The 15479-nt window shown below is 39.4% G+C and overlaps 1 protein-coding gene across 6 annotated transcripts in view; it reads left to right on the plus strand.

Moving 5' to 3' along the window:
* Positions 1 to 15479, plus strand: part of KIAA1217 (KIAA1217 ortholog) — a 231108-nt gene that overhangs the window by 141215 nt on the left and 74414 nt on the right. For all 6 annotated transcript variants that reach the window (XM_021533124.2, XM_077788523.1, XM_077788524.1 and 3 more), the window contains exon 4: positions 10738 to 10936. In XM_021533124.2, coding sequence (XP_021388799.1) covers positions 10738 to 10936 — 199 coding nt within the window. The remainder of the gene's footprint in view (positions 1 to 10737; positions 10937 to 15479) is intronic.

The raw sequence follows: 15479 nt of genomic DNA on the forward strand, positions 1-15479 counted from the left end.
GTATAACTTTAATGTATTCAGACATCTTAAAGAATTTTCCCTATCTTGCCTTTTACAGTGTATGCAAAGCAGCCAACATGCAAAAAGGTCATGTAAATATTTGCTGTCGTGGTCAGATAGCTTAACAGAGACTGACAGATTTTGACAGCCTGAAACAACTAGTTCCAATTAATGAGTTGAAATGCAGACCCTAGGAAATTATAATACTCTAATGTAGCTCAAGTTTTCCTTCCAGCTTGCCAAGACTTTGTTTTCTTTCCCATTTCTTCAAATTATAATAACTAAAGGTTTTGGATTTGGAAAGAAAAAAACACACACCTCTTACCTGAAATGTTTTGTAACAAAAGAGTAGAAGAATGTAAACAATGATATTGACATATCAGAGTTTTTTCTGTTTCATTTATTGTCTCTACAGGATATATGAAAGGCAGGTAGGTATAGGAAAGAGTGACATATGTGACTTCCCAGGCTAGCTTTTGTGCCCACAATTACTGTTTACTTAAGAGTTTCTTTCTCCTAAAATAAAATGTGGGGGAAACCTGGAAAAAATGCTTTTAAGGAGCAAGATACCATTTAGTATATACTGTCTCAACAGAGGCACATTCTGGCTGCCACCAAAAAGCTGATATGCAGGGTATTTTAGATGCTGTGTCACACCGGAGCTGAATTTTGTTGCAGCAGCTTGTGTCAGCATGGATCTAATGGGTTCATTGCAGTGATACTGGACTAGAAGATGTACAGTGTACCAAACATACCCATTAGTTATGTAAGTCTGTGTCTGTCACTTCTATATCTGTTAAATGACTTTTGAATGCAGCCTTTATTATTCATTTGCACTGCAGTAATACCTTGAGTGAAAACAGTGCCTTGCTGTGTTGGGTAATACATAGTGACAAAATACTCCTATTTCAGAACCTTGCAACATTAATAAATCAGAATGAAAAGTGGTGAAGATAGTAGGAGAGGTAGAGTAATGAGTGTACAAACTGGATGAACTGAATAAAACTGTGTCAGGGTGGCAGTGGCTTTTCTCTTTATGCTAAATAATGCCCTCACAAAAGGCGTAATGTCTTTATCTAGCTCTACCATCACTTCGTATTCTGATTTAGCAGCAGCAATTTGAGCCTTCAGTAATTGGTGTCTGCTGGAAGACAGATCTGGCAGCTGAAGTAGCTTATACAGGCCTCCTGCCTTCAGAGCAAAGGTAGGAGGCCAGATGGAGTAGTCCCATGGGGTGTATCTAGGACAGGAGCTATCACTTGGATCAATCAGATCTAATTTTTGTGTTAGGTAAAATTTGTAAGTCTACCTCTAATACAGTAAATCACACACACACCAGATCCTTCCATTTGACATGGTTATGCAAAGGAAAAAAGTATATTGCAGTTCCATGCATTGTAAGAAGTGTAAGACTTCAGCCAAGCCGAGAAGCATAGCCTGTCCCTCAGCACATTGTACTTAGGATTTGCTGCCAGGGCTGACAGCAAGTCCCAAATGAGGGCAGCTCTTGGATTTAACCATTGCTCCCAATACTGTTTATATATTTAGGCAGTGATTCAATGCATAATTACTATGCTGCACCTAAGTTCAGGTTTGTGTTCCCAGAGGGAAATAATGTCATCTCTGTGGTATCATATAAGACTATCTCTTTTATTAGTTCTTGTTCTCTATCTCTCTTCTGAGTTTCTGGCTACAGAGTACCCAATTCAAGCAGGATAAGAGGGTAATCACTGCATCAGAAGCTTGTTGATAGCCTGCTGATTAGGGTGCTCTCTTGGGACAATTGGGGCAATGGTCTGAGCAGCTCTAAAGATGGGAGCCCTTCTGGATATTTTTTTAACTACTCATCTGTTTCATAGGAGATCGGTGCTTGTACCATTGCTTTTCCCAGTTACCTTCTGTGATGAACAGACCATCCGTGGGTATGAGGGTGGATGTTGTTAATCTTGGCTTTAACAAAGCCTTTCACATCTCCCATAGCCTCCTTGTAGCCACATGGGGAAGGTAGGGGTGGCCTTCAGGGTGTGTAACCGGCAGCTGGGTTTTAGCTGTGCTCCTCAGGGCTGGACTCTGTGCCAGTGATTTTTGACATCAGAAACCTTGTTGTTGGGATGGAATGAACCAGCAGTAGGGTCAAGTCTGACACTAAGTTTGGGAGAGCATTTGATGTGCTGAATAGTCAGATGACCACTTCACTGGGACCCAATGAGCCAGTGAAGTGGACTAGCAGGGACTTCATGAAACTCCAGAGAGGCAAATGTAGCCTCTCATCAGGGGCAGAACAGCCCTGCAACAATACTGGCAAGGACAGGTTGGCTTGGTAGCAGCTTTGCAGAAAGGACTTGGGGAACGACAACAAGGTGACTATGTGTTGGCAGCATGTCCATGCAGCAAGGGAACACTGCATAGCTATCTATGGGAAAAATTCAGCCAGCAGGTCAAGGGAAGGGATTATTCCCCTCTTCTCACCATTTGTGAGGTTGCTCTGTGTCCAGTTTTGGTTCCCCATACATGAAAGATAATGACAAACTGGAATGAGTCTTGGAAATGGCCTCTTGGCATTCTGCTTCTTAATCATGCAAATTGAGGTCTTGGTGCCATGATCCTGTCTAAAATAGCTTGTGAGGACTTCACACAAAGTCAAGCTGTTTGTTAGAGCCGACAGAGGTGAATTTTTGGTGTGGTGCCCTAACCAACTACACTCTTAAATGCTGAACACTCAACTCCTAAATTTTCTACTGACAGTAGTGAACTTTTTAGAAATGAAATAACTTCAGAAGTATTGAAGAGAATTCCTGCTGTAAATACAGATCATTTGGTAAATGGAGCAAAATTACCAAGGCATGCATGGCCTGCCTGACTTTAATGCTTCATGGCTATGAATTATTAAAATGGTCAGATTCTTCCCTTGAACACATAAATTTTACCTCATTTAGTACTAAAAAACAGGGTTTATAAAAATAGTTACTACTTAAATAATGAGTTTGATACAGCTGATTTATACACAAAGGAAATATAATTGGGTAGGATATCTCTTTTTTGTGTATTTATTCAAGAGGAAGAACAAATATTCCAAGAAATTTAATTGGTATTTTCTTTTCTTTTTTGCTTTCGTCCATTTAAAAGTTACTTACAAAAATGTCCCTATGTAAAGTACTTGACTAAAGTGGCCTTAAATGCTTTACATATCTGTGTAGTCTTTGGCAGGTACATCCTTGGAAACTGTACTGGTCAGCTTGGCACCTTTGGCTGGGAGTCAGCCATGGCTTACTGGCTTCTTCAGAGGGCAGGGGCTCAGCTTCTGGTGGGCTAAAGCAGAGCCTGCATGAGCATTTTGTATGTGTGGAGTTCTCTGATTTTATTATGCAACACTGGTGGATGGGAGCTGCAGTAAATGCAGCATGGCAGAGCCTCTGTGGGCCCTCTGAAGAATAACTCTGGTACATATGAAACTTCTTGTTCATCTCACTGAGTTGTTCAGTTGTCATTTTTAAAATATTGTGTTCTTCCAAGTTTGCTGGCATTGTTATGTGAGTTTGAGGGGTATGAAAAAGTTGCCTTGATGGTCAGTTGGGCTATTCTGTGCAACAGAATACAATTATTGTCAAAAAGTGATCCTGCCAGAACATTGATTTCCAGCTGGGGAACTGGGTTAAACTGAAATGTTCTCTCAGAATCTCTAGGTGATAGAAGTAACTGTTCACAGTAGATGGACTTGCTGATATAGGTATATAGACAAAGTTGCCTTTTGACAAGAGGCTTTTTCACAGGTTTTATCAGGCATCAGATGGGGAAAATCTTTTGGTAAAATGGGTTTTCTTTCAGTAAAAAAAGTTGTCCATTTTCTTTTTGGTTTTTACTTATTCTTCTTAGCCAGCCGAATGCATTTGTTTGTAGAAAAGTGGTAGTATTTTAGTGGCAGTTAAAAACCTTTGTTTTTCATAACATTTTGGTAGGAAATTTATGTGACTACTGAGTTTTCCATCTGTCTTTTTCATTAAGTAAAAAATTAATGCAAGTCACTGTAAGTAGCATAGAAGAAGTAAAATGTAATACTAGACTAAATTAAACAGTTCCTGTTTTTATTGAAACTGTTATCAAACAACTTAATACCTTGAACAAATCTCTTCAGACTATTGTACAAAAAAAAAATTAAATAATTGCTTTTATTAATTAAAATATCTACTTTTTATTCTCTTAGTACTTTAAGACAGCTAAGTATATTCATAGAACATTTTCTGAATGTGGTGGACAGATTTTCAGGAGGGAGTACTAACAAAAGTTATTATGAGAGCTTCAGGCTAGAAATACCACAAGAATCATGGCAATGATCTCAGACTAGTTGAAACTGTGTGGTGAAATAGGAGAGTTAAGTCTTGAGGGTATGGAAAGTGAGAACTTAATATTGAGGAATTTCTTCCATGCTGCAAGAGTTGTTACTGTAATAAACTTGTGTCTGCATAACTTGGGCAGAATTTGGTGATATGTGTTTGCTCTGTTCATTAGATAGTTTGGGGAGAAGGAGGGATGGGGAACAGAGAATAACAATATGGGCCTATGCCATGCTTACACTCCTACATATAACAATTTTGTCAAAAGTAAAGAAAAAATTGAAGTACCTTGAAATCTTAGTTATAAGAAATCTAAGAAAATTAAATTTTAATTAAAATGCACTTTTGAGGAAAGGCCTGGCCCCAACAAAAACAGTTATCATTGAGGCTTTAAAGATTATCCTTAGCTTTTAAAACTCTTGAAAGTCTCAAGTAATGACTTGACATATATATATATAAGTAAGAAACAAGGATGTTTTTTCTAACTTTTTCTTGTTACCATTGCTGCTGACTACAGCATGAGGGAATGTCCAGACAGAGACAATGACTCAATGAACTTATGGTGGAAGATCAAGCTAAAGCAGCATGAAAAGACAAAGATGCCCATCTTCTCACAAAGATGTGGTTAACTGATGGTTAGGGGTAAAGAGTGAAACTAATCCAATGGCATTTTCCCTATTTTAGTTATACCATGCTTTGCACCTTGTATTTCAAGGAGGTCTAGAGCTCCCAATGCATCCATGTTTTGATTGCTGTAGTCTAGCCAGCTTTACTATTACTAGAAACTTTCAGATTCAACACAGAATTTCCAGAGGATGCATACAATAGCTGTGTTGGAAGAGAGTAGGAGTGCTTTGTTCATGTCAGTGGTTTTGGTTCTGTGGGAAGGTTTCGATGCTCCAGCACCCAAGCATCCGACACCAGCCAAATACAGATTTTATCATTGGTTAATACTTCTCTTCAGCTGGATTAAGGTATTGCCAAATGCCAGTAAGATATTTCAATGCAGAAATTTGTAAGACATCTTGCCTACAGAGAGGGAGTCCTGTAGCTTCACATAAAAGACACTTCATGAACCCAAATGTAAGCTGTATTTTATTTCATAAAAGTGAGGAGTTAAATAACTTTCTGCATCAGCTTTTTTTCTTCTTTGTTACAAGAAAATTATGTGAGAAATTATGTTTCTCCATTTTAAATCCATTGTTTGAGAGAATTAACAGATACTTTTAAAGGTCACAGAAGGGACACAACCTTGTTTGTTTACTTGCTCTTGCTTTATCAGGTATTTAACTTTCTTCTCTAATATAATGTATTTCTAAAAATAATTTTTGTTCTTTAAACAAAAGCTAGTTGTCATTTAAGTTCTCCTAAGTATGTAAGCTGCCTTGCATGGAGATCATTGTTAGCAATATAACCATGATAACATGGTGCTTTGTCAGGGTTAGGTCAGCACCGTGTATGTGATGGAGGTGCTGAGAGATGTGAGCTGGGTGGTTTCCTGACACCTGCATGACATTAGCTCTTGGAGTAAACCTTTACCAGTTGTGACTCATGAGTTATGGTCTTACCAGCATGGGTGGTGTGCCAACCCTATTGTGTTTATGCAGCTCCATGCTCTAAAGCCAGCCCAGACCCCGTGTGTTCAGGTGAGATTCACCATCACACTGTGGGGGCATGTCCTCAGCTCCCAAGTGGCTCTGTCTGAGCTGAAGGCCTTTCTGTGAAGGTGGTGTGTGTCCCTGAGCTCAGAGCTGTGCCAGCTAAAGGCACAGAGAGGCTGCTCTGGGCATCCCAACCCAGCACGGGTGGGCTCAGCCACCCGAGTCAGGATAACTCTGTATCTTTCATCACACTGGGTTGTGTTTCATGTGATCATCCCTGAGAGAAATCATGAAATACTTAGCACATCCTGCCACTGACCATTGATAAAGAGGCAGCAGCAAATACTGTTTTTTGAAAGAGCTCTGTATGTAGGGAAGGAAAGGGCAGTCATGTGGTGTATTCACAGGATCATCATCAGATCTGGGTTTGATGCTTGTGAACCTCTCTTTGAACATGTTCTTCTGCCTCCCGGGTGTTTAATTTCCCTTCTATAACGGATAGCTCTTTGTTGACAGGAATGTTGTGAAGAAATTTGTTACAAGGCTGATGTTACTAACATGTAAATGTCTTCTGCTGTGGCCTGTGTTTAAGTGTGTGGTCTGTTGCTTGTAGGGTGAAGAACAATCAAAAATGCTGGAGGTATTTCTGCAGCTAAGTTATACTACATGACAAAGGGGGTGGCTAAACATTCTAGTTTGGGTTGTAGCTGTAGGACAGCGCAGGGCTGGCAGAACCTCAGAGCTCTTGGAAGTGGGAGCCACAGCATTGTCTGACGTGCACTTCCAAATCTGTTATGTAGCGGCGTTACCTCGTTCACAGTCATCTTCATACGTGTTGTCCTAGGGCAGCAGGGAATTTCATAGTCCTCTTTGATCTGTGATGTATAAAAATGGGCACAATCTTCATGTTTCAGGTAAACCCATTGTAACAGAAGCATAAGTAAATGCAAGAGGGACTTGAGGGAACATGGAGACAGGAATATCCCTTGTGTTTTATTATATTTCCAGCAGCTTTGCTGACATATGTTCTGTGCCCTAGCAAAAACCATGTCTAAGTTATATTCTATTTCTTCTTGCTTTAATCTCCATGGGAATGATTTTTTTAGCTGAAGGTAAAACACACCTCAGAGCTCCAGCAGCTTATGTGAAGTAGAACCTGTGGGTATTGTCAGTGTTCAGAATTTCACCAGGGCAATGTGTGGAAGAAAAATATTGTGAATGATTTTAACTAATGGATTTTGAGTTTCTTTATTTTGTCATGCTCAAAAAGGATTTTTAGAAGTGAGCTGTTAATTCTGTCAAATAGGAAATGCCCTAAAGGATTGCTGCATCATGATATGGATCAGACAACTCAAGAGAAAAAGCAGTAGGGTTTTTTAAGGGCATGTGATTTAAAGGAGAAGAAAGAAAAAAAGAATTTATTATGCCTTTGGAAACATCTTTTCTTTCTCAAGTGAGATTTGGGCTAAAACATTTCTCTAAGTCGTATGTTTAACCTGTCTGTTTTAAAGCATATATGCATATTTGCGTTGAAAATTCAGGACTGAATGACAACTATGATTTTGCTTTGGATCAGTATTTTGTGGGAGCGTTGAAACACAGGCAAAATCAAGACTGTTTCAGTAATGATTTTTACTTGTGAGTAAGGAAGATTTTTCAACTCTGCCACTTATTCTGTGTTAATGGTTTCAGTAGCTCAATATTGAGTGTAGTTTTAATCGTCTGAAATGCAAAACTAGCATTTCTAATTTTTGCACTAACTTTTAAACTAGACAGAAAAGTGAGTCACACCCAACTGCAAAGCTGGTATGCAAAGCCTGTCCTTTTAGCAAAAATTAAAAAAAATTGCCACAAAATCCAAGAACATTTAAACACAAAAACATAGAAGGTTCCTTATGTTCTTCATAAGGAAGAACTTTTTCATAACTGAAAGCTGTCATCAAAAATTAGTATATCTTTGCATATCTTAGAAAAGTGAAATAAACAAAATCATTAACTTGTTTAATTTTTTTATAAATGTAGTTAGTTTCTGAATCCTAAAGAGTGTTTAAATGCATAGGATATTTGAGCACTAAAAAGACAATTTTACCTGGAAGAACATAAATACATGATGTCTCAAATTATAATAAAAAAGAGAAGAATAGTTTAATAGCTCATATAATATTGGCATTATAAATAAAGTCATAGGAAAATTCCTCTCAGTCTTTGAAAGAGAACTAGCTTAATTTCAGTCTGAAAAAAGTTTTTTTCAGACAAAGGAAAATGGAAATTTCTAGTAGTATTCATATGGAGTTTGATTGCAATATTAATGAAGAAAGAGGTATCAGCTTTTGATAATAATACGAAGATTAAGTTAACAGCTCTATTTTATAAAAGCAGCCTAATATTAAATAATAGGTAATGTTGAGTAGTCTGTTTAGTATTCAGGAAAAATAACATCTTCCTTCCCTAAGTGCAAGAACAATTACCTGCTGATTGTAGGAACATCTGACTCTTTCTGCCCTCCTTTATAGCAATTATGGACAACATAGGGACAAAAGTATTAAAGACTTAGGGGAAACAGGGCTCATCTTAGCTTGGAATGCCTTCTTTTCATTATTTGCCTTTGTATTTTAGGACCTCAGCTTTCCCCATTGCTTTTGCTCAGTGTTTGTATCTCAGCACCATAACATGCCTACCCTGTTTCTGATGACTTTCAAGTGTGACTCACTGACTTACGGTCTAAGTTTTGTGATTTGCTGAGATTTGCAATGACTGATGGCAACTGCACTGAGGGCCTTGTGTTCTCAACCCTTCTGATTATATTGGTCATGCGAGAACAACTTTACAGTGCATCTCCATTGCAACTGCTGTGGTGAATTCAGATTGTGCAAAATGCTCCGCCAGGCTTTAGCCCACCTGTGTTAATTATTGATTGATGCAAAGGCCTGGCAGCACAGAATCCTCCCAAGCTGGACAGAATCTAGTAAAGGATCACAAGGATCATTAACTTGTGATCCTCTACTTGGGATTGGTTGGAGCCTCTTTGCTCTGACAGGTTGAAAGAGCTGGGACTGTTCAGCCTGGAGAAGAGAAGGCTCAAGGGCAGTAATGTCATCAATGTACAAAAGAACCTGAAGGGCGGGGACAAAGAAGAGCTAGGCTATCTTCATTCATGCCCAGTGAGAAGGCCAAAGATAATACCTACCAAATGAAACATATGAGATTCCCCCTAATATCAGGAAACCCTTCTTCACTATCAGATTGACCAAACACTAACACAGGTTTCCCAAAAAGGCTGCGGAGGCTCTGTCCTAGAAGATACACAAAAAACTGTCTGGACATTGTCCTGCACAAGTGGCTGTATCTGTCCCTGTTTGAGTGGGATGGGAGTGGACCAGATGACCTCCAGAGGTTTCTTTCAACCTCAGCCATTTTGTGATTCTGTGATTTGCCATCTTTTTACACCACTGTGGACGCAACACTTGCTCCATCTCATACAGCAAGACAATAAAGGTGTTTCATCCTGGGACATTGCAGTGTTGTACAGAGACACCTGGGATGGCTCAGGAATAGCACAGTGCACTCAACTGGGCTTACCAGTCCCCATCTCCTTGTATCCATAGTAGTTCAGCTGAATGCTTGCTTCTGAATCTACTCCCTAGTGTTATACATCCCAGGAAATTGCTTTGTTTAGTTGCAGTCCTGTGGCAGCTTGCTGTGTAGGTCCTAATAAACCTTCTGACACTGGAAATGCTCATGAGAGGATCTTTTGGTTTTCTTTAGTAGCCAGACCCAGCATGGTTAGAACTCATCAACACCATCAAATCCAGACTGATTTCTTCTGTTGATTGGGATGGCTCTTTCTGAGTGCTTTAGTCCTTGGAGGGCTTTGGAGGTCACAATGGCATGGGACTGGGCTGTAGCAATGCTCATGAGCCACACTCATGCAGTACTGGCCAGTGGAGTAAGGGCACCTGCTGGTTGTACAGGAGTCAGCATAGAACTGGCAGGGCCAACACAGGCATAATGAAATAGGTATTTTGTAAACCTTCCCTCAGTCCCTGTTCTATATTATTCATGTTTCTTTCCACTATTGAGTGTATCATGGCCTTCAATTCCCTGAAAATAGCTGTATCAGAAAGGTGTTCTGTCTTGAGGGAATAAGAGTGTCTGTATTTTGCAATTTGGCATTTCAGATTACTTATGTTTCTCCCTGAGCACTAAGCATGATTATTAATGGTGCTGTGAAACTGAAAGTTTCCAAAATTGCTCTTGTTTTTATGTGGGGTACCTCAGTTTTACTCCTGGCAGGAGTTTTCACCTGAGGCTTTATGCTGTATGATGCCAGAAAATTGAATTGTGAATATAAAATTCCTTGAGCAAAAATGAAAATTGTGATTTTATTGGTGTGAGGTTACGTATGAGGAAAGCTGGATGCTATAAAAGGATAAATTTCTTCCTCAGCTACTTTTTTAAAAAGTACCTCGTGATTTACCAACAACTTCCAATACAGAGCAAATTTGGTATGTTTGCGATTTTCCATTAGGATAAAGTAAAATTCTGATTTATCTAACTGAAGTAGAGCAAGAGGCATCTCGGTACTGGGACTAGCACATTCATCAGGGCCAAGCCATATAATTGTTCTATGCTCTATTCAAATAGTCTATTGGAAAGGAGAATGGCATATGTGCTTTATTTTTTAAAGAGTGTGAGTGGGTTTTTCTATTTTCATTATGGGCTTGTCTGTGTTCTGCATAGACTTTGAAAACAGATCATTACTATGCATTTAAGAATATGTAACTTCCTATTACATTTGATTGCAGGTGTATTATATCTTCAGTATGGAGATGAAACAAAGCAGTTGAGGATGCCGAATGAAATCACAAGCACAGACACAATTCGTGCCCTTTTTGTAAGTGCCTTCCCCCAGCAGCTGACAATGAAAATGCTGGAATCGCCCAGCGTTGCCATTTACATCAAGGATGAGAGCAGAAACATATACTATGAACTGTGTGATGTGAGGTAAGACATAGAATTGTAACTACTGCTTTCATGGGCTTGGGAGTTTTTTGTGGTTTTTGTTTTGTTGTGCACTTATGGAATAGAAAGTAATGGGGTTGATAATTATCTGACAGAGAGTGGCCTGACAAATAAAGGCATGTTCAGTGGTATCTCAGTAATCCAGGAGTTCTGGTCTGACAATACCTTTAGCTGTAGGTGCAATATTCATTGCACAAGCCACTGATAAATGGCGTGCCTTGTTGAAATATTTGTATAATATACAAAGGTTCATATATTTAATATGTTTATTGAATTTTAACAGAGACACAATAATTTAAAATACATAATACAGAATAAAATTTTATGAACGACATGGGTTGTTTCTTTGCTGGGAGTGTAAAGCCTGATCTCATGAGCCCGAAGTAACAAGCATGAATGTCACTGATGTCCTTATGATGGTGCCAGTTGAGCCACCAAAGCTCTGTGGCACTGGGGACCACTGCTGCACCTTCCTGATATATATCAGGATGCAGCAACTAATGCAGTCACTTCAGTAATTCAGAGCTTGGTCAATAAATGGTTCACCTTTCTATCCTTTATTTTGTGGGAGTGCAGCTTCTTAATTAACCAGGTTTCTTCAGCAGAAGTTCCAGGGTCTCAGGGTCCCTAGAAAGTCCCAAATGATGCCTAAATAAAGCTCTCATGTACACCATGTTGCACTTTATAAAAATGGGCAGAGAAGCATAAGAAGATAAAGGAGAAAGAAGAAGAACTGTTTGCTCTCTGCTAGTCTGCCACTAATGCAGGAAAATGTTGTGGTGCAAGAGAAGTGTACTGTCCACTGCTGCCTTGTTTCTTCTGGAGATCCTATGGTTAAGGTGTTCCTCCTTATCATGCTGTAGTTAAAAAAGCAAGTTGCAGCTTTTCTAGCCCTTCCCCATCCAATTTCCCCATTCCTTTTTTAAATCTTTGAACAGCCCCATACTCCATTTTCTCACCTCTGTGTTGCTTTCCTCAGGCTGTCTGTCCAGTGTCTTCTCATTAGCTAGTCTCTTGGATTTCAGTTTCTTTTAATCTTATTTGCTTTGCAGAGTGCCACACCCCTGTTTGACCACTGTAATGCCTGTGTGAAGATCCAGCTGATTTTTTCCATCAAATATCATCATCTTTCAACATGAACCCAAGTTTCTTATACATCAAATAGTTTATTCACAAGATCAGATCAACTCATTGAATCATGATAGGGGTTACTACATCTCTGTTGCCAAGTGCATTATTGCCAACCATCATCTAACCCATTGGCTCTTTCTCTCTCCCTTTATCCCTCCATCTTCCCTTAAGTTTCAGACTAACAGTTTATGACTTCATGCCCTTGAGAAAGCAGTTGTTGCTTATCCTAATGCCACTCCACCTTTTTTTCCCTTGCTCCCATTGCAGGCATCACTCTGCCAGCCTCAGGCCTGGCTTAACCCCAACATCTGCTTCCTCTGTTCCTATGCCTGTATTGTTGAGCATTTCTAGAGGAAATCCCACAACCAGCTGACTTCCTTCATAACAAAAGTCCCTCCTTCAGTTCTGCCAGCCTTCTCACTTAGGAAACCTCAGCAATTCCAGGTTAATGGAGTCTGTAACATGCATTTTCACCACCTTTGAATAACTTCCACAACCATTTCTCCATTTCTGTTCCTGACTCTTCACAACATCTTGTTTCAGTGTCTCCCCTCAGAGAACAGATTAAATGAAGCATCCTTTTTCTCTCCTTTGTTTGTCTTGTCTTCCTTCAATCCTCTGCTTTCTTTATTTTAAACTGAGGGCTTTCAGTCAGGCCTTTAAGCTCTCCATCTCCCTCCAAGGCTGCTTCATGTTCTTCTGTGCCTTGCATTAGGCCATCACACTCCTTACCCTCTTTTCCTTTCCTTTCCTTTCCTTTCCTTTCCTTTCCTTTCCTTTCCTTTCCTTTCCTTTCCTTTCCTTTCCTTTCCTTTCCTTTCCTTTCCTTTCCTTTCCTTCCCTTTCCTTTCCTTCCCTTTCCTTTCCCTTTCCTTTCCCTTTCCTTTCCCTTTCCTTTCCCTTTCCTTTCCCTTTCCTTTCCCTTTCCTTTCCCTTTCCTTTCCCTTTCCTTTCCCTTTCCTTTCCCTTTCCTTTCCCTTTCCTTTCCCTTTCCTTTCCCTTTCCTTTCCCTTTCCTTTCCCTTTCCTTTCCCTTTCCTTTCCCTTTCCTTTCCCTTTCCTTTCCCTTTCCTTTCCCTTTCCTTTCCCTTTCCTTTCCCTTTCCCTTTCCTTTCCCTTCCCTTTCCCTTTCCCTTTCCTTTCCCTTTCCTTTCCCTTTCCTTTCCCTTTCCTTTCCCTTTCCTTTCCCTTTCCTTTCCCTTTCCTTTCCCTTTCCTTTCCCTTTCCTTTCCCTTTCCTTCCTTTCCTCTTCCTTTCCTCTTCCTTTTTTCCTTTTCCTTTTTCTCCTTTTCCTTTTTTACAGTTTTCCTTTTTTCTTTTCCATTTTTCCTTTCCCATTTTCCTTTTTTCCCTTTTTCTTTTACTTTTTTCCATTTTCCTTTTTTCCATTTTCTTCTTTTTCTTCTTCTCTTTCTTTTCTTCTTTCTCCTCCCTTTTCTTCTCCCTTTTCTTCTCCCTTTTCTCCTCCCTTTTCTCTTTTTCTTTTCCCCTTCCTTTTTATTTTTTTTTAATCACTGGAGACAAAGCCCTGTCTTTCTACTTAAGTCCAATCTTTTTCTTAAAGTGGTTCAGGGCTCTTCATCTAGTGTGGACTTCCGATTTTTGCTCCAGAACATCCCTATTTTACAGCCTTTCATTTCCCATCACACAGAGAAAAAACACTCATGTAATTCTTCAACTTTTTAATAGCAACTGCTATGATTGGCTTTTCTTGGCAGTTGGAATAGGTAATAGGTAATCTTGCTTGCTCTTACCCATTCAAATGAAGCAACAAAGATCATTCTCCTAGTATGACAAACAGACTTCTGCATGCATTTATTTTTCACTTGTCCTCTGACTGTATATTCTCCATCTCATTAAAGCACTTGTCTTCATTATGAAGGCTCCTCCAAGCCCACTTCAATGCTACTTTTCATTTCTTGTTGAGTACCAAGTGCCATCTGCTTCCACTTGGTGAATAATGCCAGTTTGAAAATTAAAGATGTAGAATTCAAAGTGCCTGCCCTCTCTCTCAGGCAGCCCTCTAACGTGTTTGGAAGGTGTCATCCTCAGACATCTGCAAAACCACTGCGTTGGTCTCCTTCCCACTCTCTCTGTTGCACTGCCTACTCCGAGCATGTCGGTGGTTCCAGGATTTGTTTACTGTTCCTCTGGCTGGAGAGACTATGATCTTCTGAGTTCTTTTTGTTCCCATATCTTCCTGCAGCTATTCTATTGTCTTTTGTGGCTCCTATTCATCTTGTAAGGTGGTGAAAAGTTGTCTTCCTGGGGTGTTTACACAGCACACACAGATCAGTGAGGCCTTTGAACATGCCAAGGGCATCTGGGAGCTACAGTAATGCAAATTATAGTAATAATAAATGTACAGTAGTATATACCTGTTATCAGTAATGTTTATCTTAGAATAGCAACATGAGGTGAAATACATTCATATCAGAGATCAAATGCCTAGTATTTTGGTGCTTTGCCTTGCAGCAGTGTTTTGCTTTAAAGTGTCATGTTTCTACAAGAAATATTTATGGAAAATGCCTTTTAAAAAACTCCAGTTGTTTGAGGTACTATCTCATAGCCATCAGATAGAAAAGACAGCAGATAAAATTTATTTAAATGACTAATATGCCATTTCTTGAACAGAATATGAGAGAGCTTGCTTTGTATTGAGAAGAACATAGTCCCAAGTCTGAGGCAGACACTGGTAACTGAGCCTCCCAGTGCAGGTCTCAAAGCAAAAGGGTCACATTTGCAAGATGGAAAGCAGTTTATGTTACCGTAAATAATTGAAGAACTTGAACTTGCCGCAAGGTAGCTATTTTCCTATGCAGCCTACAAGTAAACTCATAAATACTAAACTTCTCATCAGCCCTCCAGTTGTTAAACACAAGGCACTGATCTGTCTCGCAAGCTGCAGGGCTTCTTTAATAACTGCTTGACATCTACAACAGCAACACAAGTTCTGACTAGCTACCCATTCAAAGTAATCACTGATTGTAATATGACATTGTAAGGAAGAAATTGGACCTGCCCAACAATCCTTCCCTTCATTTTTAAATTATAATCAAAGTGATTAAGATCAGTTCACTAGACTTGTAGCTGCACCTGGAGGAAAGGAATTCAGTCACATGTGTAAGTAAATTCTCTAGAGATCACTACAGGGAAATGAAAGGAATCACAGCTTTGGAAGGATGTAAGTGAGCATAGATTGGAGGCTTTGCTACTGATTAAATGTGTACCAGAAATCAGCAAAGCTCAGGGCAATTGTCAAAGCCATAAAATATTGGAAGGTAGGTCTTCAAACAAAATAAAAAACTGTCATCTCTTTCCTAAATGTAGTAGTTAAAAAATTAACTAATCAAAGACAAAGTGTTGAGTCCAAATAAAACATAAGTATTCTTGTA

This window comes from Lonchura striata, chromosome 1, assembly GCF_046129695.1.
Source record: "Lonchura striata isolate bLonStr1 chromosome 1, bLonStr1.mat, whole genome shotgun sequence".
In the NCBI taxonomy this organism is placed as follows: domain Eukaryota; kingdom Metazoa; phylum Chordata; class Aves; order Passeriformes; family Estrildidae; genus Lonchura; species Lonchura striata.